Here is a 26152-nt window from a genome sequence, read left to right as displayed (position 1 = left end):
CGGAAAGAAAAAGAAATCCCCTATAACCGGTACCAAAGCTCACCAAGCTACGCACTAATACAGTACAACAATTCAATATTATACATTACACCATACATACTTCCATCGACCAGTTAAAGCAGTTGGTAATCGAACAAGCACACACTTACAGCTTCCTGTAATCGCACGGCATCGTGTACCGTTGTCGGGGTTTTTTTGTTTTATTTTTTTTTTTTTCATTCTCACTCAGTTTTAGTTGATTGCCTTATCTTGAATGCGACATGCGCTCCCGCTTCCCTATCGCGCCTATATCCGAACAAGATGCGTCCAAGCAGGCGTAGCTCGCAGTTCGCGTACGTTGATCGTCGTCAACCGTTCTGTCAAACGTGATCCGCGTGCGTGAGGAATTGAGTGCGTGCTTGCGTACGTCACGCGTGACAATTGTAAACGATACTTCAGATCGGCGATCGCTCCGTGAATGCAGAAAGCGCCAACACGTGCCACAAGCAATGGAACTTCAGAAGACCGACGCTGAGTCGAAGTAGGAATTGTTTGTTTTTTGTCTGTTTGTCTAACCCTTGGATTGACAGATCCAGATCGTCACTGATAATCAAAACAAACCTCCCCACGGGGGAGGCGGGTTGGGTTTCCTGTTTCTCGCATCTTTCAGCGGCGGGCTTTCCGATGAGGAGTACGAACCATTCCGGCATCGACGCGTAAAGAAACCAAATTCGTAAGTAAAACAGTGGAAATAGTAAAAAGTCGGAGTTTTGTTTGCTTACCGTTACCGGTACCATTTTCTCCCACCACCAGTACCAATGGCACAATCATCCACATGCTCAAAGGATCGCTCGGGACCGGCATCCTGGCGATGCCTTCCGCTTTCCGCAACGGTGGGCTGGTGTTTGGTGTTATCGGCACCACGGTCGTGGGACTAATATACGCGCACTGCGTCTATTTGCTGGTAGGTAGCCAATAACGCACACGTCGTTGGGAGATTACTACTGCAAGTTCCCTTGTTTTAGGTATCAACGTCACAAAAATCCTGCAAACGGACACGCGTGCCGGTGCTTGGTTTCTCGGAAACAGCTCAAAGCGTGTTCCGGCATGGTCCAGCACCTACTCAACGATTTGCCAATGCCGCCAAGTAAGTGGGAAGATCTTACCATTTTAATCGGAGATCATCTTCAATAACCATCTCTGTTCTCTACGATCGTTTCCTTCCGCAGGGCGTACATCGATTACTCCCTGTTAATCGTCAGTTTTTTCTCCGTTTGCGTCTATTTGCTTTTCATTGCGACAACCCTGCGGGACGTGATTAACAATGAGCTCGGCATCGACTGGGACACACGCATCTACATTCTGCTGACCGCTGTTCCGCTAATCTTCGTTACGCAGGTGCGTGACCTCCGCTATCTGGTGCCATTTTCTGCACTTGCCAACACACTGATCTTGGTTACGTTCGGTATCACGCTGTACTACATCTTCCGCGAACCGATCGACCTGTCCAATCGGGAGCTGTTTCCGGAAATAACCGCACTGCCATCGTTCTTTGGGTATTTGGGAAAATTATGTTCCTTCCCCACCATCAATATCTAATATTTTGCGTCCTTTATTTCAGCACGGTTGTGTACGCGGTGGAAGGCATTGGGGTGGTCCTCCCGGTCGAGAATAAGATGAAGCACCCGCAGCACTTCCTGGCTTGCCCGGGTGTAGTCAGCATCGTGCTAAGCTTCATCACCGTCCTGTACAACGTGACCGGATTTTTTGGCTACGCACGTTACGGACCTGGCACGCGTGCATCCGTTACGCTCAATCTACCGAGCGAGGAGAAGTAAGAAACGAAAACGATTTAATAGTTTGTTTACGTTAATGAAATAAATTGTGCACTTTTTTTCGAAAGGCTCGCTGTATCCACCCAGCTACTGGCTGCCCTTGCCATTCTGTTTACCCTCGGCATCTACTATTACGTACCGATGGACATCCTGTGGCGCAAGGTGAAACATTACTTCCCCGCCGAACGGCACAGCATTGCGCAGATTGGTATCCGCTTCGGCATCCTGGTAGCGATGACCGGGCTGGCACTCGGTGTTCCGGAGCTCGAACCGTTCATTGGGCTGGTCGGATCGATCTGTTCCGCAACGCTCGGGCTGCTTACACCGATCGTACTGGATACGGTTTTCCGTTGGTCAACTCCCGGTGCGTTCGGTGTTTTCCGGTGGCGGCTGGTAAAGAACGTAATCCTGATGGCGTTCGGACTATTCATTCTCGTCGTTGGGACGTACTTCAGCATTAAAGATATCGTGGAGATCTATGGATAAGGCGCAGCAAGAAAAGAAAACATATGTAGTGAAATAATAAATATTTCATTCATGTACCTTTAACAAACGCATTTATGCTTAATCAAAAGGACCAACGAATAATTGCGTTACGAACTGTTCTTTCAAACTAACTTATGCAATAGTCCGCTCGCGATCGAATTGATTGCTTTACGTTTATTTGCCATCCCGATCGATCAACCTCTCAAGCTGCAGTCAATCGTCGTCACTTTACGTGCGTTATAATCTCTACTGAAAGCTTAGAATAAATACATGCAATTGGAGTAAGTAGTATTGGCGATAGCGATATAACTGACTGTCCTCATAAGTCGCTGATGGGGCGTTCCGGTGTGGGTTGCTCTGGTGTGTGCCTTTATCTCACCTAGCCGTAGTTTCTTTTCTAATTACGGGAACCATTGTACAATCAACCTTAGCTGCTTGATGTGCCGCCAAGAAGGATCAATAGTTAGTAGTAGCAGTAGTTGCAAACTGGATCAATACTGGATTGTAGGTTTTGTCTTTCCCTTCTCTATGCGGGTTTCCTTTTTTCTTGCTTTGTTTGTCACTACATCGCACACCAGTATGCACCCTTCACGACCGTTTTTCTGTCATACAAACGCGCACAAGCTACCCCTGATCTAGGGGCTCATTGCGGAAAGTAAAGCTAATGGGTGTGTGAGTGTAAAACTTACGAGCTAGGGATAGAGATGTACGAAAACTCATCACGATTAAGACTAAACAGCACACGGAGAGATAGATAATATGTGCTGCACTTCCCGTTCGCAAACCATACGCCGGTCAATCAAATAAAACATTGCGCGCACCTCACACACAACACCGAGAAGCGAGGATGCGCTGACATGCTGGTTCAATTCTGCAGTACTTAAGATCTAAGGAGAATTATTCACTCGCGCAGGGAACCGCGCAGGATCGATACGTGTCACGGGGACGGGACATGGGGGACGTTTGTGGCGCTGAGGCTAAGGAGAAAGCATGACGAACGTTGGTAGCTGTCACCCACGGATATCGGAGCCAGCAAGTGGTGTGGCGTCTATCAGCGCTCTCTTTCCAAACGCTGTTGCTATTCCAAATTATCAAAAAACTCTAATCCTGAATGCGGAATGTGTCACTTCCTTCGGTCTTTCGTCCTGTTTTTCCGCTCAGACTTTCGCGCTCTCTCCCTCGCTGTTCTCTCATCCTCATTCGCACACTTTTACCTGATGCACATATACTAATTTAAAAATAAACCTAACGTCCTTCCGCACGAATAGCGCCGCGGCACGGGTAGTTGTCGTATGCTACACTTATGTTTTCTTCTTCTTTTTGTTCTTGTCATTGGCCGCGGGCGTCGTTTCGGCTTTACGCTTTTGGTTCGACTTTTGCGCACCACCACCGCCGGCTCCAACGGTACCACCACCGGCCGCCGCATTGCCGCCACCCGTTTTCTTCTTCTTCTCCAGCCGTTCCTTCTCCTCGAGCTCCTGGTTTTCGCGCTCGATCAGCGTGATCAGCGTGTTGCAGCGACGTTGCAGCTCCAGCGCGGTACGCGACTTCAGGAACCAATCGAACCGGAACTGGGGTGCGGTCCGGACCGCCGCCCGCAGCTCCTCGTAAACGTTCTCCTTGTCGAAGCCCAGCTTGTGCAGCATGCACACCAGGAAGCGGTCCTCCTCCTCGGTGTAGTTTTTGCCCTTGTTGTTGGCGTACGCAATGCGCAGCTGGTGGAATGGTGCACGGTATCTTGCCATCTGGGGAATTGAGTGGGGAAGGAAAAACAAAAAAAATGAAAATTTATTAATCTTGAGCACCCGTTCAGCATATACATATATGCAATTGCAATTGATATGTCTCCTCACCTTACTGTCCAGCGCACGTTTGATCGAGGCACGCCGTTGGATTTTCGCCTCGCCACGCTCTATCTGGCCCATTATACGATCGATGTCCTGCAGCTCGTGGCAACGCTCCCAGAACACCGTACTGTACTCCATCACCTCGTCCGGCGATTTACCCTCCACCTCACGCGCAATGTTCTCGATGTCATCGCGGCCATACTTCTCGTTCGCCTTGATGAACTGATTAAAGTCTCGCTTCGTCCAGTTGGTGAAGCCCTGCGTCAGCAGCGATTCCTTTTCCACCAGCTCCTCCTCCGTCAGCGGTTCTGCTTCATCAATTTTGCGCTGCTCCTCCCGCTGCACCTTGTTTGCCTCCGCGCCGAGGTCCGAGTTTTTCGGCACCTTGTAGTTCACCGTCTTGCGATAGTGGTAAATCTCCTGATCGAGCAGCTCGAACAGCCTCGGCGGGAAGAACTGAAAGTCCTGCACGATCGGTTGCTTCGGTGGGCGGGGTGCTTTCGGTGCTTTCGGTTCAGCCACGCGCAACGCCTCCTTGAAGTACGCATCGACCGCATAGTTCGCCTTGCGCTCGCGCTTCGGCGGCTCGATCCACGAGCCGAGCGTTTGCAGCTTCTGCTTCTCGCGGTAATCCTCCCCCTCAAACTGGTACACCGACCGATTCTCCAGGTTGTCCGTGTCGAGCGTGAAGCTGCGCAGCGAGCTCTCCCCCAGCTTGTCCAGCTTCTCGTTCTGCTCCTGCGTCTTCTCTTCGCCCTTCTGCAGGATCGCGTCAATGTCCTCGTCGGTAATCTCCGAATCGCGCGACTGGAACACGTGATTCGCACCGAACCGAATGATGTTCAACATTTCGTCCTTGTTCAGCTGGGTCGTCTTGTTGTCCACCAGCCGGCCCTGCTGAATGACGAGCTTGTCGAGCTTCAGCTTCACCTCCGCCCGCTCCACAATCTTCTCCTCCACCGTGTTCTCCGTGATGAGACGGAACACGCGCACCTGCTTCTTCTGCCCGATACGATGCGCGCGGTCCATCGCCTGCAAATCCATCTGCGGGTTCCAGTCCGAATCGTAGATGATGACCACGTCGGCGGTGGCCAAATTAATGCCCAGCCCACCGGCACGCGTCGACAGCATGAAGATAAACTTGGTGCTGTTTTCCGCATTGTAGTCGGCAATCATGTTCGACCGGTCCTCGTGGGGCGTTTGCCCATCGAGCCGACAGTACTGGTAGCCGCGCCAGTGGCAAAAATCTTCCAAAATGTCCAACATGCGCGTCATCTGGCTGAAGATGAGCACGCGCGAATCCTGCTCCTGCAGCTTGCGCAGCAGTTTGTCCAGCACCACCATCTTGCCGGCGTTCTCCAGCAGATGGTAGTCGGTCGTGTACGGTGGGCCCGGTTCCGCACCGTCGAACAGGTACGGATGGTTGGTACACTTGCGCAGCTGCATCAGAATGTTCTGCAGACGCATCTTCTCCACCTTGCCCGCCCCGTTCACCACGTCGATGTCCTTCATCAGGATCTTGGTGTACCACTCGCGCTGCATCTTCGACAGCCCCACGAAGATTTTTACCTCCTTCTTGGGCAGCAGCCGCTTCTCCACCTCCGACTTCAGGCGGCGGAGCAGGAACGGCTTCAGCACGGCATGCAGCCGCTCGATCAGCGAGTTATCGCCCATACACTGGTTCGCATCGAACCAGCTGTCGAAGTCGTCCGCGCTGTTGAAAATGTCCGGCAGCAGAAAATTGAGCAGCGCCCAAAGCTCGTGCAGATTGTTCTGCAGCGGCGTACCGGTCAGCAGCAGCCGGTTGGCCGTTTTGAACTCGCGCAAAATCTCGGACAGCTTCGATTTTTCGTTCTTGATACGATGCGCCTCATCGATTACCATGTAGCGCCAGTTGAACTTCTTGAACACGGCCTTCTCGCGGATGCACATCTCGTACGACGTGATGCATACGTCCCACTCACCTGGCATCAGCACGTCGCGAATGAACGCGGTACGCGTCTCCTGGTCACCGATCAGGCAAACTGCCCGAATCGAAGGACACCAGCGTCCGAACTCGTTCACCCAGTTCTGGAGCGTCGACTTCGGCACGATCACAATGTGCGGGCCCGGATTGTTGCGGATGTTCTTGAGATACCCGAGCAGCGAGATGGTCTGCAGCGTCTTGCCCAGTCCCATCTCGTCCGCCAGGATGCCGTTGATGCCGTTCTCGTACAGCGATATCATCCAATTCAGGCCACGGATTTGATAGTCGCGCATCTCGCCCGCCTTGATGTAGGGCGGGGACTCTTCGAAGCGGAACTGCGTCTTCGCCTTCTGGTTCGTTTCCGCCAGCAGCTCCTCGTCCTCCTCCTGCTCCGTCTTGCGGTGCCGATGGTCACCGGAATCGGCATTCTTGTCCACCTTCGGCTTGCGGCCCCGCGGTGCTTTCGGTGGGCTACTCTTGCTAGGGGCAGAGTTCATGAAATGGGCAAAAATTTCCGTCTGCTTGAGCAGGAACTCGAACCGCTTACCGCGGTCCGTTTCCAGTGTCGCATCGTAGTCCGGTTCCTTTGTGTTTGACGAAGTGGTGTCGGAGTTGGATTCATTCTATGTAATAGGTCAAAAATAATAACAATATGAATAGAATTAATGAAACGAAGCAGATGTGTTAATTATTCGCTCTTCGGCACGCAAGCCAACCGCTGCGGAAGCTTTGCATGGCCCCCATTCTTTTTTTCGCTACGCTTGCTTGCCCAACACAAGATCTGTCAGATGCACAAGCGTCCCAATCGCGTTCAGCGCTCTGCATCTGGGGGCTACCAGCAGCAGCACCACTGTCACCACCTTTCGGTAATAGTTTTTCACTTGCATCATCCGCATCCCACGCCACACTTACCGAGTTTTCGTTTGTATCGGTCGCCTCTACGGCGTTTTCCTCCTCTTTGGACATTTTTTGCAACTATTTTCCGGCTAGTAAACACAATTTAAAACCCCGCAAATTCGTATGCCTTGCAGAGAGAGAACAAACTTCAAGAAAAAGAGCGGCGAATGCTGGCTGTGTGTATCAGTGCTGCCAGATGGGCAAACAGCGACGGCCTGCCCGCGGATTATTTGGATGATACGTTCCGCTCCGGGAACATCACATCCGATCCAATCCGAGGCTGGTAATTTGTTGCTACAGGGCTACTGGCTGTATCCCTTGAACCTTCTGTTGTTAACCATTAGCTCTACGACCGGCTACCCGGGTATGATTTTCATTTTCAAAATGATATAACTTTTTATTAAAAAATGGTAGCTAATTATTTTTTCAATTGTCTTTTAAAAATTTTAATTCTTATAAAAGGCACACGATGAAGTAACTATTCAAAAATTCTAAAATATTTTATTTTGATATCCCTTATCTCTAAGACCGGTTTACCCGGTAATCCCATACATTTTGTATGAAAAGTGATACTTTTTCATTTTAAAACTTTAATAACTTTGGATGCAATAAATTTTATTTTTTTTCAAAATTGATTTAATGACAAAGGCAATACAGGAAGAATTCAATAGTTGAACGCTTTTTAGTTGGAATACATTTTAGTTGAACGTTCGATATTTGGTTGATAGTTAAATTGAAAAGCATGCGTTTATATGGAAACCCGGTTTTCGAAAAAAACAGAAATCTCATGATTTACCTAGAAAAAAATCTTTTTTTTGTATAAAAAAACGTGCCAACTATAAGCACATATTCAATAATCAGCAGAGAATAGCAGTTAGTTTAGACTGTAGTCTTTTTATTTTGATGAAGAAATGGGAATTTTAATGAATTGTATATAATTTTAAAAATGCATTATGGTTTAGTTTTTCCATATATTTGCTCTTTTCTAATCATATTTCCATTATAAGGTTTAAAATCATATCTTTTATAACATTGACTATGCAACAATATTAAACAATAAAAAATTAATACAATATTAATAACCACCAGTAAAATGAATGGAAATAGGCACTTTCAACACCGACAAACCGACGTGACATTTCGAATAAAAGGAGCTTTAAAAGTTGTCCGCATATTCAAATGAATATACGTTAAACACTAGCGCCATATCTATAATGAATCACACTGACACAACCGAGAAACTTCTGAGCTTCCTTCTATGTTTTCTCCCCAAATTCGAACGTGGAATGTTTTATCCACTTCTCACATCATTTGAATTGATTTGGAAACGTATAAAATGATTTTCCTGGGTGTTTTGTTCAGTTATTCTCCTAAAATCTTGCCTGACACTTTCTTCACAATTTGTATTTAGAAACGTTTTTTTTACAATGCTTTCGCCTCAATTGAAAACGACAGTACTTTAGTGTGGGACTCTTGTGTAACGCAAGTACCACGTCGGTTCGTCGGTACTTTCTATATATTTTACGTTAAATGGAGATGAAGGTAAAAATTGATAATTGAGACAACAGTTTATTATAATTTAATTATTAATCAAATAATATTGTGCAGAAATAATCATATGCCCATCACTACAACTTTCAAACGTCTGCAAAAACATCGAAAACATTGCTTCCAAAAGAAACTGAAAATATAATTTTTAACCAATGTACACCATGAAATATAAAAGCAATTCACAAAATAAATGCATGTACAATTCCAGTTGTGTGATTTTTACCTCAAATTATTCTAATATACATACCCCAATCATGTTCCGCACCGCGCTTTCCCAAAGTTATGAAATTATCAAGGAGCAATCGTCTGAACCCGCATTGAACCAAACGTCTGAAACTCCTTTGTCATTTGCGCGCCAATCCGCTACCTGCAGATGCCGTTGAAAGCCGCGCTAACTTGATCATTCCTGTACTCGTAGTGTTGATGTGACTCTGTGTGTTAAACGTTTCGTCAAAATGGTGAGTGAAATAGGTGGTTTTAGCTTTTCGTGTATACATTTAGTAAAATCGTTTGCCTTTTCTTGTCGGATTCTAGCAATCCCATGTAAATGATTCTGCTCCATCGTCGCCGGTCGACGAGAATGTGTTGATCGAAAAGACGGCTTTCAAGAAAGAGCTGAGCCGTAAACGACAGCTGCAGCTGGAGGCACTGGAACAAAAGCTAGCGGGTTTTGCAAAATTTAGCCAAGAACACTCCAAAAAAAAGGCACGGCCAACTAATGGTAAAAGAAAGCTGAAAAGCATTGAAAATTTGCGTAAAGATGACTTTGACAACAATAACAACGAGGATGCGATCGAGTTCACGGAAACGCCGTCCTACATGAACGCCGTAATGCGCGATTACCAAATCGCGGGGCTCAACTGGCTAATTTCGCTCTACAACAATAATCTGAACGGCATACTGGCGGACGAGATGGGGCTGGGAAAAACGATTCAGTCAATTTCGATGATTGGGTATCTGCTTAACGTACGGTAGGTAGCGGGATTCCTAACCTAAATTTCTGAGGTAAATCGTCCTCGTTCTCTAATCGGACGCTTTTATGCACGCAATTAAATATTCGAACACAGCAAGCTGAAAGGACCGTTCCTGGTGGTAGTCCCGCTTTCGACGCTGCCCAACTGGTTGAATGAGTTCAACAAGTTTCTGCCGGGAGCTAAAGTGCTTCGCGCACACATGGTCGGTCCGCAGAAAACGGAAATTTTACGGAAATTGCGCGCGTCGAAACCGACCTGGAATGTTGCCATCACATCGTACGAGTTCATTACAAATAACCGTGGGAGCTTCATATCGACTAACTTCCACTATGCCATTATTGACGAGGGCCACCGGGCGAAGAATGAAAACACGCTGTTTGCCGGCGTGCTGCGACGCTGCAAGATCCAGAGCATGGTGATGCTGACCGGAACGCCAGTGCACAACAATCTGCACGAGCTGTGGGCGCTGCTGAACCTGCTGATGCCACTGTTCTTTAACAGTGCGGACAATTTCGACTCCTGGTTTAAGGTGGAGGACTGCGTCGATCCGAAGCACGAGCAGACGATTCGGTTGAAGAAGCTGCTGAAACCGTTGCTACTGCGTCGCACCAAGAAGGAGGTGACCAGCGATATCCCACCCAAGGTGCACATTGACATCTACGTGCCCCCGACCGAGCAAATGTGCTTGTGGACACACAAAGTGTTGCACCGCGAGGTGAAGCTGATAATGGGTTCCGGGGAGACGAAGGAAATGAGGATCGCTAGTCGACTGCCACACATGCGCAAAGTTATTCAACATCCGTACTTAATTCCGGGGGCAGAAAATCTGAATACGAACCTGGTTACCGACGAAATTGTGCAGTTCAGCTCGAAAATGATAGTTCTTGATAAGCTGCTGGCAAGGCTGCGAGCGCGTGGCTCGCGGGTTCTGATATTTAGCCAGTTCGTTACGGTGCTGTACCTGCTCATGGACTATCTGGATTGGCGCGAGTACGAGTACTGTGTGCTGGATGGCGACACCGACATCGCTGAGCGGCAGGAACAGATGAACGAGTTCAATCGGCCCGATTCGACCAAGTTTGTCTTTCTGCTGTCGACCCGTGCCGGTGGTCTCGGCATCAACCTACCGGCGGCCGACACCGTCATCTTCTACGACATGGACTTCAATCCGCAGATGGACTTCCAGGCGGAGGATCGAGCGCATCGTATCGGGCAGCAGCGAAAGGTGCACGTGTTTCGACTGCTGGTGCGCGGCAGCATCGATGAGCTTCTTTATCTACATTCCGAGCGCAAACGACAGCTGGACGAGGCGGTCATCCGGACGGAGACCAAACCGTCCAAGAAGTTGCTGATGTCGGCTTACGAGTATCAGCGCACTTCCCTCATGGCTGACGGGCTGATCGATGAAGCGGCCGTAGACACGAAGCTAGACGAGCTGTTCCACAAGATGGGCAGCCTGACTCGTGCTACAGCTTCGACCGATTCGGGTATTATGGAAGATTGCCAGATAATGGTGCCCGGTGTGAGCTGCGATCTACAATTCGATACAGTGCTGTCCGCTGCCCAGCTGAACGAGAAGCGTAAGGCGGAGGAAGCAATCGTTCCAGTGCCGGCGAAGCGTTTACGGCGCAGCGTGCATGGCAATTATTACTAGAAGAGGAGGCTACAACGATACCTGTTTGTTTTGATTTCAAGTTTGTTTTTCATTTGAGCAGAAGCAAGTCTTCGCTAGAACGCGGTCTTACTACCTCAGTGTTTTGTTTACGTTACCTGAACTTCAGTATTTTGTGACTTGATGTACTAATACTCTTAGCTGTTACTTTGCCATTGCATGTGAATAAATACTCATTTACATTTAACGATAAAATTGTAATTATTTCTACATGTTTACAAGTGAACAGGCTTTTTAATCGGCTATCGTTTGGAATTAGTTCCTGGACTGGTTGTTGGTATGAATTGAAATAAAATTGGGACCATTATTAAAATTCAAGTGATGATATCACAATAGTTTTGAATTTGACGAAACGCTCTTTGCTGCGTTCGAGAGGAAGATGCTCAGAACGATACTTGGCCCCGTATGTGTGGAAGGACAATGGAGGAACTGTTATAACGACAAGCTATAATAGATGTACGGCGACCTCTCTGACGTGCAGCGTATCAAGCTCGCCAGTCTCCGGTGGACTGGCCATGATGTACGCATAGAAACGGACGATCCAGCCCGTAAAGTATTTTTAGACCGTCCACAAGGACAGAGGAGGCGTGGTAGGCCCAAATTTAGGGTGCAAGATAGCGTGGAGGCGTCCGACATTAAGACCGGGATAACGGACTGGCAGACGAAGGCGCGAGACCATGAGCAGTTTCGGACACTCCTGAGACAGGCCTACACCGCAAAGCGGTTGTAGCGTCGGATTAGTAAGTAAGTAAGTTTCGAGGACGGCTTGTAGATCGGTATCAAAGCGGGATCAAGTTTATGTTCAAGTTTATTTACAGGACTGACATATCTTCTATACCAGCATCAGAACCGCCATAGAACTCCAATTTTTATCCGTTTATTAACACGATTTCTCCATATGAAGGCTATTATAGTTTAGTGTAGCTTTGATTCTTTAATGTACAGAAAACGATATAAGTAAAACAATTATTATATATTTTAACAGTTAACACTGTCCGATATCTTGCTATGATAATTATTCCAGTTTTCGTGGGGCGGTTTGTTGACATGTGTACGATTAATGTTTTTGCGTCTAAAATTTGTTACTCCAGTTTGAGACAAACAAAAATGGCTTTCGTCAATTACCACTTTAACTAAAGATTCAATCATCTAATTTTATTTTATTTGAAAATACGCCTTTGATGGGGTCTACAGTTGCGCCATAATAAATAGGGCCATTTTGTGTAGTCGGATTAATCAGACGTTTATAGAAAATCTTCGAACTAAATATGACATTTTATCCACGGCAAAATAACTGAACATAATCTGGGAAGGTTGATATTTGGGAAACATGTATTATAACTACGAACTTTATGTAAAGAAACCGGACATTTACGACTATCATACAATAATCATTTATTGTACAGCATCATTAGTGCAGGACCAGGACTATTTCAGCGCTTTTTTCAATCGGACACGTCCATCGATTCCTCATCGCTATCCTTTTTAGAATACCCATTTTGCCGCCGCTTCACAAACGATCCGAAATCACCATTCTCGTGCACCGTCTCATCCTCCTCACCGTCGTCATCATCATCATCGTACATCTCCTCGTTGGACGAACCGGGCAGATCTGGATCGTCCTTCTCTAGCATGGATTCAACGTCGGAATCGTCGCCCTCCTGGTACACCAGCACATTCCCACTGGTTATATCGTCCAGATTAGCCGCCTGGTTTTTGCTGCGATCGATCTGATCGATCAGCAAGCCTAATCGGCCACGCAGCCTGGGGAAAGAGTAATGGGATGTCAGTGAGTATTTGAGTACATTGAACAGTTTTTTCTTATATCAAATCATACTTTGAAAGTGAATTCAAGTGTTCCACCCGGTACTCGATGATTCCGAGACAGGTGCTGAAGTTGGCGAGCAGATTTGTCGAACCGAGCGCCATCAGCTGGCTGGCGTGTATGCTGATCAGCGGTTTCAACCAACAGACGGCTGTTTTGACGCTATAGTTTCGAAATTTAAAAAAGAAAGGCATATTACTTATTAAGCTACAGGAGCTGGGATGAGGTCAGAAAAACACATACTGCATCGTTTTCATCTGCATCAAGTGGGACAGTTCGTTTAGCAGCGGGCTAACGTATTGTGAAGGAAGGCGCTCGAGCGTTTGCTGAATCATTTCCGCATCGTCCACCGCAAAGACGCTCTTCAGCAGGGTGGCATCGCGACTGTGCATGCCTTGCATCAGCAGGTGAATCATGTTCTTCGAGCTCGTTTTGGGCGTGGAAAGGTTTTCCAGCCGAACTTCCATTGGAATTTCCACCTGAAAACGTGGAGTTTTGTGAAACAATATCAACAATACTGATGAGGAACAGCAACGCTTCGCCAACATACCTCCTTGACCGATTTCCTAGCAGAATTTGCCGAGTTCAGATATTCGACCTTGTCCAAGATGGGGGTCTTTGCCTTCAGCTCCCCATCCTTCGCTTTGCCCTCCATCACCTTCATCGGCTCGCGGATGATAACGTTCTGCTTTACGTCCTCTTCGATGGCAATGTGCTCGAAGCGCACGCTGTGCTCCGTTCCGTAGCCGAGCAGTATCTGCTCCTGCTGGGCCGCGTACTGAACGGTGGCCACAAACACGGGCAGCCGGTCGACCGCTTGCTTCTTGGTGCTCACCGTGTCGACGGCGATCTCGAACGTGTGGGCCGCCCGGTACGGTTTCTTCACGCTCAGCTTGCCCATATCGCGCACGAAGTAGTGCGCAACGCCAGTCCGCGACACTGCCATCAGGTGCAATTTCCGGTCCACAATCTTCGGCGCAATATATTCGGGCACATCGTCCAGGGCGAATGCTGCCACCGCCGAGGTGGAGTCTTTATCGCTGAGCGACCACAGGGAAAGGTTCCGATCGTTCACCGACCCGGACAGGGCGTACACGTGCTCCTCGTCCAGCGATATCAGCTGCAGCAGCTGCGTATTGGCCGTATGGCCAGCCAGCGTCCGCTCCACCGTGCCACTCTCGGCGTCCCACAGTTTTAGCTGCTTGGCGCCGGTAAGAATCTTATCGCCGTGGGCCAACACGCAGCTCAGCTTCTCCACCCCGATGTGGTGCACCTTCTGCTGCTTGCACTGGCTAATGCTCCACTCGATCACCTTCCCATCGGCACCGGCCGTGTAGAGTGTGTCCGGATTGTGGCTCGCGTTGAAGTAGATTGCCGTGATGGGTGCCGTATGGCCGTCGCCCTTGCACGACCGTTCGATGCTGGCCGTCGCGAGGCTGTAGAACGCAACGCCGCCCTTGCTCGTGCCGAACGCGACCAGCAGCTGCACGTTGTCCCCCAGGCTGGCTCGCGCTTTTTTCGATTTCTTTTTCGTCTTGGCTGGAGCATCGCCCCCGACCTGAAACCAGGCAAAGCTGGTGCACGGCACGTTCAGGTGCATGTTCGGCGTGTACACCTGATGGATGTCGCTCGTTTCCACATTGTGCACGACGAACTTGCCCTGCTGGCTGATGTAGGCGCAATACTTGCCGCAGGGCGAAAACTCTCGCGATATACTAAACATTGTTCGTGTGTATGATGGTTTTTAATTCACTTTTGCGGGGCACTTGTAAATAACATGTGGATTTTGAAATCCCACAAAACAGCGTGCTCCTGCTTCTCGCTGCTTGCTGCAAATGTCACAATACGACGTGACAGTTCGGACAAACACCCGGTTGGCAGCAATTGACGTTCTGGTGTTGCACAAAAATTGCATTCTTTTGTCTGAATTCAAAAAGCTGTGGTTGGCAAAAAAGTGATTTCAAAATTAATACAAATTTAACGATTTTAAGGGTGAAACACAATTGTAACTGGGAAATAATTAAAAAATAAACAATTATCATTACAGCGCCGTCCCACTGTGCCCCACGAACTGACAGCTGAAACGTCTGACACTGTCGGCTGGCGAGTCAGACGTTTGCCTCGGCTTGGCAGTGTGTGCGTCTGAGTGTGTGCGTGTGCGTGCAAAACGTCTGATCTCGGCCCCTACAACCAGAATCGCCATTTTTGTCTTGCTCCAAAGTCTACCCGACGTTCCGGAACCGACGTTAGGCTGGATTTTGCACTGGTTGTTGGATTTGGCCGGCCTGCCCGAAGTGGCAACCCTCTCCTGGAAGGATCGTACCGTGCGTCGACGCTGCCCGGGACCAGCTTGATGGTCTAGGGCGCCCACTACATCGCGGTCAAAAGTCGGCTGCAAATCCCCAGCGCACCCGTCGTTCTGCCTGTACGCGTGTACGTGTGTGTGTATATATATCTGTGTCGGTGTGTGTGTGCGTGTGTGTGCATTCGCTGTTGTGCTCGCTATCTATTCGCCTACTGTGTGTGGCTCGAGTACGGATTTGCTGCTTGCCTAGCTGCTCGTCGGTTTACGCTTGTTTGCTTCTGTTGCTTTCCGCAACCTCAATATAGAGAGCACACACACACATAGCAGTGGCGGCGGCGGTGGCGGCGGCAGGCGTGAGATCAGCATCGGAAGAACTCCTGTCAAGACGGGGGTACGGGGCGGCCACACACGGAAAGGGTACCGTTTTTGCATCCCAACTGCCGGCAGGAAGACAGAGACGGTGAGAGAGAGCGAGCAAGCGAGAGATAGCATAACATCCAAAGCGCGAAGAAAGTGACAAACCTTCAGCAGGAGCAAGGCACTCGCAGTGACACACCGAACCATCCAGAGAGACACTGCGTCGTCATCTACAAAGAGAAGTCCACATCGTAATCAACACATCTAGCGGGCGGCAACCAAGGGTTATTCACCACCACCGAACCCCCGCGCGCTCGAAACCCCTTTCCTGCCAGTGCATCGGCGTGTGAGGGAAGGATGAGGGCGCTGCTGACCGCACGTAAGATGATGCTACAATTGCAACCGATCAAGCAACAACCCAACCACCGCCGTCTTAATCAAGCATTTTAGGGCACGTACCGAAGGAAAGAAAGGCAAAGAGCGCTCCCCACCCAACCCTGCGTGGGAGTGTGTGAAAGCGAGATAGAAGAGGAAGAAGAAGACGCGCAAGAAGATCTCACAAGTTGGTCGAGGCAAGGAAATCTCACATGGACGGAGCAGCGCGTGTCGACCTCGACATCATTTCGCGCTGTTAATGGAAACAGGTAGAGCGACGCTCGATTCGAACTAAACTCGACTGGAGAAGCGAAACGAGAGAGACAGAGCGAGAGAGAGGGAGAGAGATAGAATTAGCATCCTCTGGACATGGCGTCCGATACGGAGGATGAACTGCAGCCAACCACCTCGGCCGGTGCCGCGGCGTCAACATCTACGGCGGCGAGGGCAGGAAGGCGGCTGCGCAACCGGAACGTGCTGAACGTGGAGGACAGTGATAATGATAGCAGCGGCAGTGGCCCCATTGCAGGCCCGAGCCGGCGTCGCACGGTGCCAGTGGCGAAGATGGACCTAGCGTCCGAGAGTTCCGAGTGGGAATCGGACTGGAACAGCGACGAGGAGCAGCTGCTGGAGAAGGGCGACAAGGACGCGGTGGCGGCAGTGCTGGCCAGCAAGCTCGGCTACGCGTCGGACGAATCGAGCGGCAGCAGCAGCAGCAACGACAGCGAAAAGTGTCCCATCTGTCTGCTGTCCCTGCACAACCAGGAGGTGGGTGTGCCGGAGGTGTGCGAGCACGTGTTTTGTGCGCCGTGCATCGAGGAGTGGTCCCGCAACGTGTCCACCTGTCCGATCGACCGGAAGGGCTTCGAGCTGATCAACATCTACGCGGACCTGGAGCGCCGGCAGCAGCAGAAGGAGGTGCTGCGGGTGTACCGCGTCCAGCCCAAGCCGGCCGAGGGCGAGGGCGAGGAGGAGGGCCAGGGTACGGCCGGCGCAGGAGGGCTGCCGGTCGTGCCGGAAGCCGACGAGCTGACGTACTGCGAGGTGTGCCGGCAGGCCCACAGCGAGGAAACGATGCTGCTGTGCGATTCGTGCAATCTCGGCTACCATATGGAGTGTCTGAATCCGCCGCTGCTGGAGATCCCGTCCGGCTCGTGGTACTGCGACTGCTGCTTCGCGTCCGGGTCCGACGAGGACGACAACGAGCTGCAGGATCTGTTGGACGACCTGAACGAGATCGGCGGCATGCGCGAGTCCCGGCTGCGGCAGCGCATCCACAGCCCGCTGCGCATCGTGCGGACGCGTCAGAGCGAGCGCATACGGGCGGCCATCTTGACGCGGGCGGCCGCTGCAGTGCGGCTAAACATCGTGCAAAGTTCGCCGGATGGGGCCGCGGGCCCGTCGACGGTGGCGGCGAGGGTGCGCCGGTTGGCCGCCGGGTCGTCCGCGCACGGCGGAAGCAGCAGCAGCAGCAGTCTGGTGGCCGTGGCCGCACCGCCCCGTGCGCGCAAAACCGTGAAGCGGAAGCGAAGGCGCCGCACGAGGCGAAAAATCCTCAGCATGATCATCTCCGAGTACGACGTGGACGACAACGAGAATGGGACGGGCGCGGGCGGGCCCGGCGATGGACAGAAGTTTGCGATCAAGCGCAAGAAGCTGTACAGCACGCTGCGCAAGCTGCGCAAGAAGCGCGCGAAGCGAAGGAAATCGGGCGGCCTTGCGGGAGCCGGCGGAAGCAGGCGGCGCGGTGCGGCGGCAGTGGCAGCGGCTGCCCTGGCGGCCGGCGGCGAAGGCAGCGACCTGCTGCGCTCTACCAACGCGATGGAGGACTCGGTGCAGCGTCAGCGCATCGGGGCAGGCATTACGCCGCTGAAGATATTCGGCGGACGGAACGATCTGGACTACTTCAGCGACGACGACGACGAGGAGGAGGGCAGCAGCACGGGCGGTGCGGGCGGAGCAGGCGGCTCGACACTGGTGGCGGGCAGCGCGATGGGCTCCCGTCTTCGCAACGTGCTCGGACGCAGGCGCGTTCTGAAGAGCGGATTCGAAAGCTTCAGCACGCCATCGCCGGGCGGCAACGGATCGACCGGGCCCGATCTGCTCGGCAGCATTCTCGAGAACCAGGAGCGGTGGCACTCGCGGGACGGACTGCGAAACGTACGCATCAACGGGGGGAAAATCATTTTCCCCACCGAAACGCCACCGAACGGGGGCGATCGGCGCCGAGCACCACCGGGCGGACCGAGCGGGCGGAATGCGGCAGAAGGGGCGGTGAATGTGGCTGCCAACACGCCCGGCAGCAGCACGACCGCCCAATCCATCCCGAGCAGTGGAGGTAATGGGGCAGGCAGCAGCACTAGCAGCGGTACGGGCGGAGCAAGCTCTTCCTCGAATACTATTGTCACCAACGGCACGGGAGCGGGAGGTACGGGTGGCACAAGCAGCTCTAGCGCTAGCGCATCCGGAGCTTACACGAACACTTCCCAAGCATCGCTCCTAACCGGTTCCCCAATGGGCGGTAAAACGTCCTCGGGCGCCAACGCATCGAGCAGCAAACAGCCGAACGATGGTGACGGAACGGATGAGGAGGAACAGCCCGAAAAGGAAGGAGCGAAGGAAAACGACAAGACTGTTGCTGGCTGCCGACTGCCGAAGGGGCTCGCGCACCAGGATGTGGAGGGAGAGGCGGGCTCTAGCGGATCGGCGGCGGCGGCAGCGGCAGCGGCAGCGGCAGCGGCAGCGGCGGCAACGGCAGCGGCAGAAAACAACTGTCCCAACTTCTCCGTCTATTCGTCGGAGACGCTGCAGTACGCGAAGGGGGCCAGCGATGGAAACCAGCCGTACGATCCGCTGGACAGTGAGCAGCGCAGCGATGAGGACGAGAACGATCGGTTTGCGGGCGAACGGGACGAGGATCTGGTGCAGCTGGACGATGACGACATGGACGGGGAACCGTACACGGCGGATCCGAAGCAAAGTGCCGCGACGCCTACCACCTCCAGCGCTGCAACCGTGAATGGCGAGAAGGAGGAAGCGGCCCATCCAGCGCCTGAGACGGAGAAAACTACCAGAGAAGAGGAACAGGAGGAAGAGGAAGACGAAGGTACGCCAGCGCGGGACGAGTTTGATTCGGAGAGCGACGATGAGCTGAAGAAGATCGAGGCAGACTCAAACCGCGGCATCGACGGTGGCCGAAGAGAGGGGCTGGATGCGCTAACGCCTCCACTGACGACCTCGCTGGTCGCTGCACTCGGTGCATCTGGAGCGGCGATGGCAGCTGCTTCGGCCATCGCTACGGCCAACTTCGGTGCGCCGGCAGGCTTGCTCGGGCCGGGTGAGGACGACCGCAGCTACACCCCCTGCCTGGACGAGAAGTATCAGGAGCGGCGCGAACTGATCGACGCCGGCGAAGGTCCTTCTGGCGAGGGCACTTCCGGGTTGGCCTCGTCCTCGCGCTTCCGCAGCCAGGGCAGCGCGATCGATACGGCCGGCATCGATGGCATGGACACGGAGCTGATTTCCGACGAAGATGAGGCCGAGTTTGCGGAGGCTGCGGGGGAGCATGGGGCGGCCGACGGTGCCGGCCCATCGGGCTCGAAGGGTGCGGCCTCGGCGAAGCGCAAGGAACAGCTGGCCGCGTTCAAGAAGGTAACGAAGAAGGGCCGCGAGCGCAACTATCGCGAGAAGGACACGAAGAAACGCTCCTCGCGAGAGCGCGGCCGACGAGGGGACGACGGTGGCGAGCCGGACCGACGAAACGGTCGCACCGGCGACAGGGATAGCGGTGGCGAGGGCAGCAAATCGATGGACCGTCGGAATAGGCCCCGTCGTCCGAAGCGCAAAGAGCTGCCCCGGTACGACATTCGCTCGATCATTGCGGAGAAGCGGCCGCGCATCCTGAAGGATCCGTTCGGCAGGGACATTACGCCGAAGCGACGGTCGCGCACACGCACTCCGTCGCGCAGCCGATCGCGGGAACGGCGCAACCTGTCCATTTCCCTCTCGCCGGAGCCCCTGCCAGCGGTACGATCGCGGGGCCCGGGCGCAGGATTCAACACCGGACGGAGGCGCTCTCTATCGCCGTTAGCTGTGCCGCCGCGCCATCGGGGACGATCGCCACCGCACGGAGCGCGTTCGCCGCTGCCACCATTCCGCCGGTCACCCCGCCGATCATCGTCCCGGTCACGGTCCCGCTCGAGGGGCGGTGGACGCTCCGGTGGACCGCTGCCACCGCTCGGACTGCGCTCACTGTCGCCCCGGTCACCACCGCCACCAAGGGGCCGGTTTGCCCGTTCGCCCCGCTCGCGGTCCCTTTCCCGGTCACGATCACACTCCCCACCGCCACACCATCGGCCGGCAGTGCGGCGGGGAAGCTTCCGCCGCTCGCTTACACCTTCCCGGTCACCGCCCGATCGACGCGTGGGCCGCACGAAAAAGAAGGCCAAGCGAAAGAAGCGCCCGGTATCGGTCAGTCGCAGTCGCAGCAGAAGCCGCAGTCGCAGCCGGACCCCCCGCAGCCGTAGCCGTAGCCGCAGTCGAAGCCGCAGCCGAGGCCGGGGCCAGAAGGCGTCCCTGGCGGCAGCCCGAAACGCCGGCCGGAAGAAGAAGCCCAAGAATCGACGCAGCGTGTCACCACTGCCACCGCCGGTAGCCAAAACCGTCGGCAAGAAGCAGAAGAAAAAGAAAGACCGAAAGCGATCCTTCTCACCGCTGGGACGATCCCGTTCGCGGTCTCGCTCGCGCACGCCACCGCCTTCGACCGCAGCCCCGAACGCATCCGGCATGCTTACCGAGCGCTTCGGGAAGGGCAGCGGCGGTGGAGGGCGTGCGCAGCGGGACAGCTCGTGGACGCCTCCGCCCCTGCCAACAGCCCTGTCCGGCTCGCGACTGAAATCGAACGGACCGGCTGCGTCGGCCTCGGCGGCCGCCGCCAGCCTGACGGTGATCCTCACAAACGAGGAAGCGCTGGCGAAGCAGCAGGAGGAGGCGCTGCTCGGCGGCAAGGAGCGGGACGGCCGCAGCGGCAAGCAGGCACGCAAGGAGGCGCGCCGCCGGGAGCGGGAGGCCCGCGAGAAGAATGCCACCCTCCCCTCGAAGGAAGTATTTACATCGGGTGATAATATTCTTGTAAGTGTTAGCTTTAACGATAAGGGTGCGGCGGCAGCGGCGTCGGCGGCATCCGGTTCCGGCAGTAAGGACGGCGCGCAGGAGAAGCAACCGAGCGCCGAGCATTCGCGGCATCACCACCACCATCACCATCATCACGGGGCGGAACGATCATCGGGCGGTGGCAAACAACAGCAGCAGCAGCAGCAACGTCAGAAGGACTCCGCCGGTGGTGCCGCGTCCGGCAAGCGACAGCGAGCGGTGGATGGCGAGCGGCCAAAGAACAAGCGGCTGGAGGGTCGGCTGAAGCAACGCACACGCTCGACGATCGATGTGACCGCGAAACCGGTCGTCATTATCGATTTGGACGGGTCGCCGTTCCGGGTGCTGACGCCGTCGCCCAAGGCGGTCATCGTGCTGTCCGACAGTGACACTGAGAAGGACAAGGACCGTCGTGGAGGCAGTGGAGGAGCTGCAGGTGTTGGTGGCGCTGCAGGAAACGCCACGGCCGGTGCGAACCTGGAGTCAGGAGCCGGAGCAGCAGCCGGTTCGGGAATGAGCCAAGAAAAGAGTGGTGCAGGACTGCTGATGCGAAGTGGAGGCGCTGTTGGAAGTACGCTCGGCCAGTCGCTCGGTTTGATGGATGGACCGAATGCGATGGGTGTTGGTGTCGGTGCTGGAGGAGCCACCGGGGCGGCCAGCTCATCCACCGCCGGAGTGCTGCGCAAAACGCCACCCGAAAGACGCTCACCCGTGGACGACATGTTCGGACCGAAGACACCGCCCGGATTCCCCACCAGCAGCAGCGGCTCTGGCCTTGGCAATCAGCAATCGCTCAAGACCCTGCAGGCACCGAAGTTCTCGATGCAGGTTAAGACGAAGTCGACGAACCTGCGACCGGTCAATCCGCTGTACGATCCGGGCGATTTGGACGAGGGCAAGGAGGACAGTCCCGAACGGCAGGATGACACCGTGGCGGGCGACAGTGCGGTGGACGACGAGAGTGGAAGTGTGTCCCAGTCGCAGGGCGGTTTGGGCATAGGCTACGGTGCGGGTGGCAGTGGCGGTAGCACAATTGCCACCGTGGGACCGAACACGCCACCGGAACCGGCACCCCAGTCGCCCTCGCCGGACGTGTACGATCCGTTCGAGCCGACCAAGTCGCCCTCTCCCTCACCAACGCCCGGCGGATCGTCGCGTGATCGGTCCGATGCCCTTTCCATTGGGCGCCTGTCCGACGAGGAGCAGAGCAAGACGACGAACCGGGACGGCTCAGCGCCAGGCTCGGGCGCGGACGGTGGAATGATGATGCTGGACGGTGGTGCCGAACCGAACGACACCATGAACGGCGGTGGTCCTGTGGGCAGCGGCGGCGGCCCAGACACGGGACACTCCCGTACACCGCCACAATCGCAGCTGATGGGCCGCAACAATGTTAACAGCGGTAAGGTCACGGTACTCAGCAACATCGTCCTTGGCGGATCGGCCACGGCCAACTCGAACGCAAAGGCGGGTGTGTCGGATCCATCGGGCGCAAACTCCGATTCCGACGTGATCTTCGACGAGTTCGTACCGTCGTCGTCGGGTGGGCCGGCGAACAACCTCATCTCCAAGCTGCCACTGCCACTGGCCGGTGCCGCCGGTCAGCAGGGACAGTCGGCCGGCAAGTTTGCCGACTTCCTGAACCCGACCGACTCACCGTACTCGCCCGGGGCGAGCGATTTCGACGATCTGTTCGAACCGCCCGGCGGCGCCGGAGGCATGGATATGCTGGATTCGCCTCCAATGCACACGCACCCGAGCAGCAAGCAGCAGCAGCAGCAGTCGAATCATCAGCAACATTCAAACGCCAACTCGCAACCGTCGGCGGGACGATCGTCGAAACCGATGCCACCGACGAAGGCGGCCAAAAAGTCGACCAACCAGTTTGACTCACTGTTTGGCTCGCCGAACCTGCACAACAGTGGCAAGGCGGGCCGCAGCCGGAAGGGTCCGCACAAACGTTCGAAGGGAGGTATGTATCGACGATGCTGGATGTCGATTGATCAACATTTAATACCATTCTCTTTCCTTTCTTCTTTTTCTGCAGGAAAATCAAACCAAAAAGGTGATACCGCCAACGACGAAGATCCGTCTAAGCTGTCGGATAAGGAGAAGGTTAGCATCGTTGGTTTTGGGCATGATCACTCTTTTGCTATGTTGCGATTACAACATTCTTCCGTTTTTGTTTTCCTCTTCTTTCACACAGTACCTGAAGAAACTCAACCGTCTCGAGCGTGTCGTCGAGGAGGTCAAGCTGGTCATCAAGCCGTACTACAACAAGAAGCAAATCAATAAGGACGAATATAAAGACATTTTGCGCCGAGCCGTACCGAAGGTAAGTGCGAAACGAAGGAGCGCAGCAGCAGATTGCAACAAAACAAGCAGTCATAACTATAATCGCATTTTACGTTAATCTTCCTACTGTACGATTCTTGTTCCGGTTATAGATCTGCCACAGCCGCACGGGCGAGATCAATCCCATCAAGATACAGAAGCTTATCAAGGCGTACGTGCGCAAGATTCGCGGCAAACGACGCATCTCGAAGAAAGGTTCCGGCGGCGGTGGTGGTGGTGGTGTCCTTGGGCAGCTCGGAATGCCGATGGCAAACAGTAACTCCATCATTATCTGAGCCACCCCAGTGAGCACAACACACTCTATAAAACTCTACAAGTGAACAAAAAAGAAGCAAGCTAACATTATATTCCACACAGCGAACAGAAAGGGAATGGACGCAATATCGATCATGTGTTTGAAGGATGGTTCTAAAGCAGCATGCAGCCAGCACCGTGTAAAAAAAAAATTAACTGCTTAAAACAAACTGTCTATCAAAAAGTGTACTCTTACCCGTCACGTGGCGATTTGCACGATTATGAATAGTGGGATAGGTCTTACAGTTACGATTACGCTGAGGAATTATGTATAAGTAATGTATTTTACACACATCTATCGGTTAGGGTATGTACAGGACTTGCGCAGAAACTCGTAGGATAGACAAGTTGAAGAAATTCGCCTGCACCTTTGGCAAGGGAGGGTGGAGACGATGGCGGAGCGCGAGTGTGTGTGTGTATGTGTGTGTGGTGTAACGATCCGCAATTATGGTGGATTGATTTATCCTTAAGTTTGTCGTCCCCACCCACATCTTCCACATCTGCTCGTTCGTTAAGTCGTAGATCAGGTTCAGGACACTGTGAAAAGCAGTGTTGACAAAATAACACTATCACGTAAAATTACGTATCATATTGTGACACGCATTGTTATGCTAGAGCAAGATGCAGTACAATCTGGAGGAAGGGATGAAGAAATTCAAAACAAGTATGTGTGTAAACGCTCTCCTGCGCGTTATGGCGTGCATATCCAGATGCTTCTCAGAGACTTCAGAACAAATTAAATAATTTAAAAACAAAATGCACTGTTTTAGATCAAAGCTAAATGCTAGACGAAATTATAAAAGTGCACCCAAGCTAGTAGAAAAGGCGAAAAACGGAAAGGACGTTATATACACATACACTTTGTGCAACCGATCGTCACTGTCATGTTGGAGTTAATGTGCTGTTGTGTGTTGTAGAAGAAGAAATAGTAGCAAATAGTAATTAGATAACAACTGTAGCACATAGAAAAGAAGAGGGGAAGAACCTTGTTGTATTAAGAAGCTAACATTAACGAAGATTGCAGAGGGAGCGTGTTGAGTCCCTCTACTTAAGGGCACACGAACTTGTAAGTAAGTCCTACGGAGGAAAAAAGGACCGCAGCGTGTTTTTTTTTATGTTTCGTGTATGTTTGAGTGTTTGTAGTACAGCAGTATGAACACAGAGAACACGCAATAGGAGTTAGTAAAGCTTCCAAACTGGCGCGGAAATGCAATCACATGGTTCACATGTTGGGCAGCACGACGCACGGCGCTGAGAGGCACCAATTCAACAATTAAGATATTTATAGATTGATTGTATTATAGGCAAGCGGCAAGCGGGGTAAACACACATGCCGCTACAATTATGTGGTGCAAAACGAAGGCAAACAGAAACGCCGATTTGCCCTAGATTCTCCCGATGGGTGGTGATATAAAGCCGAGTGTACAGCGCATCTTGCATGCGACGCTGTGAGAGTAAAAAAGCATCGATCTATTATAGAACCCACTGTACACCGTAATGCATGCCCTTACTCAAAAGAATAATATACATATTTATTATCACAATATCTAACTGCACACAGGTCACGGGCCAATCTGAGAGATACAAATTACAGACACACACACAGAGACACACATACAGACACACACACACACAGAGACACACACACACAGACACACACACACACACACACACACACACACACACACACACACACACACAGAGAAAGAGAGACACATTAACGCATCCACACGCTGTTTGTAGGCAAAAGGAAAAGGCCGGTTCCGGTTGCGGACGGTAGAATCCGGCATTGCGCGACCTTTTCATGATTCAATTACCATTTGAAACTTTCGTCACTAATGCGCAACTGTTTGTGGAGGACTTGGCGCAAAAAAAAGAACTGAGGTCTGAGGTCTGAGTATCGAACTCAACTATCGGATAGAAGATTGTATTTTGGGGGGTGTTGTGAGGGCGTGTGTGTGAGCGTTTCTAGGAAAACGCCAGTTATTTTCAAAAATTCAATTTCTCACTTGCGCGCTAGGAATTATTAAGTGACGATGGAAAAAGTCCCAACTGTGAAAAGACAGATCAGACCTCGGACGCGAGACGTCACGGTTTGTGTGAAAGGTGGAGGACATGGCAATCCTCTTTCTCCTGCGTACCACACCAAGATGCGAGAAAGAGAGAGAAGAACATGAAAATGGAAAGGAAACACTTGATTTAATAAAACTGCTAGTATCTAAGCGATATGGAAAGTATAACTGATAGCGTGTGGACATTTATTGTAATTTGAAAGAAAAACGC

General features: G+C 52.5%; 5 protein-coding genes across 6 annotated transcripts; 3 read left to right on the top strand and 2 right to left on the bottom strand.

Moving 5' to 3' along the window:
- The first annotated feature begins 285 nt into the window (after positions 1-285).
- LOC121598666 (proton-coupled amino acid transporter-like protein CG1139) lies at positions 286-2366 on the top strand. The gene is made up of 7 exons (XM_041925830.1): positions 286-520; positions 650-712; positions 793-943; positions 1005-1126; positions 1209-1535; positions 1601-1813; positions 1883-2366. Exons 1-7 carry the CDS (start codon positions 489-491, stop codon positions 2298-2300), a joined length of 1326 nt encoding a protein of 441 aa, XP_041781764.1. The 5' UTR covers positions 286-488; the 3' UTR covers positions 2301-2366.
- A 93-nt stretch (positions 2367-2459) lies between these two features.
- LOC121598664 (chromatin-remodeling complex ATPase chain Iswi) lies at positions 2460-7213 on the bottom strand. The gene is made up of 3 exons (XM_041925827.1): positions 7026-7213; positions 4154-6736; positions 2460-4045 (listed from the first exon to the last, which is right to left on the bottom strand). Exons 1-3 carry the CDS (start codon positions 7077-7079, stop codon positions 3602-3604), a joined length of 3081 nt encoding a protein of 1026 aa, XP_041781761.1. The 5' UTR covers positions 7080-7213; the 3' UTR covers positions 2460-3601.
- A 1677-nt stretch (positions 7214-8890) lies between these two features.
- On the top strand, positions 8891-11395 carry LOC121600326 (SWI/SNF-related matrix-associated actin-dependent regulator of chromatin subfamily A member 5-like). The gene is made up of 3 exons (XM_041928808.1): positions 8891-9019; positions 9096-9532; positions 9629-11395. The coding sequence occupies exons 1-3, from the start codon at positions 9017-9019 to the stop codon at positions 11187-11189; spliced, it is 2001 nt and encodes a 666-aa protein (XP_041784742.1). The 5' UTR covers positions 8891-9016; the 3' UTR covers positions 11190-11395.
- Positions 11396-12347: 952 nt separating this feature from the next.
- On the bottom strand, positions 12348-15159 carry LOC121600158 (WD repeat-containing protein 43). The gene is made up of 4 exons (XM_041928491.1): positions 13583-15159; positions 13276-13511; positions 13045-13194; positions 12348-12971 (listed from the first exon to the last, which is right to left on the bottom strand). The coding sequence occupies exons 1-4, from the start codon at positions 14753-14755 to the stop codon at positions 12653-12655; spliced, it is 1878 nt and encodes a 625-aa protein (XP_041784425.1). The 5' UTR covers positions 14756-15159; the 3' UTR covers positions 12348-12652.
- Positions 15160-15206: 47 nt separating this feature from the next.
- Positions 15207-26109, top strand: LOC121600157 (PHD and RING finger domain-containing protein 1-like). Of its 2 annotated transcripts, none has more exons than XM_041928490.1 (5): positions 15207-16073; positions 16145-23192; positions 23268-23335; positions 23427-23555; positions 23668-26109. In XM_041928490.1, the coding sequence occupies exons 2-5, from the start codon at positions 16439-16441 to the stop codon at positions 23848-23850; spliced, it is 7134 nt and encodes a 2377-aa protein (XP_041784424.1). In that variant the 5' UTR covers positions 15207-16073; positions 16145-16438; the 3' UTR covers positions 23851-26109. The 2 variants fall into 2 exon arrangements, with proteins under 2 accessions (XP_041784424.1, XP_041784423.1); XM_041928489.1 differs by having other exon boundaries at positions 16137-23192.
- Positions 26110-26152: the final 43 nt, after the last annotated feature.

The sequence above is a fragment of the Anopheles merus genome, chromosome 3L (genome assembly GCF_017562075.2).
Source record: "Anopheles merus strain MAF chromosome 3L, AmerM5.1, whole genome shotgun sequence".
Taxonomy (NCBI): domain Eukaryota; kingdom Metazoa; phylum Arthropoda; class Insecta; order Diptera; family Culicidae; genus Anopheles; species Anopheles merus.
The sequence above is the reverse complement of the archived record's forward strand: the minus strand, read 5'-3'. Positions and strand labels throughout refer to the sequence as shown.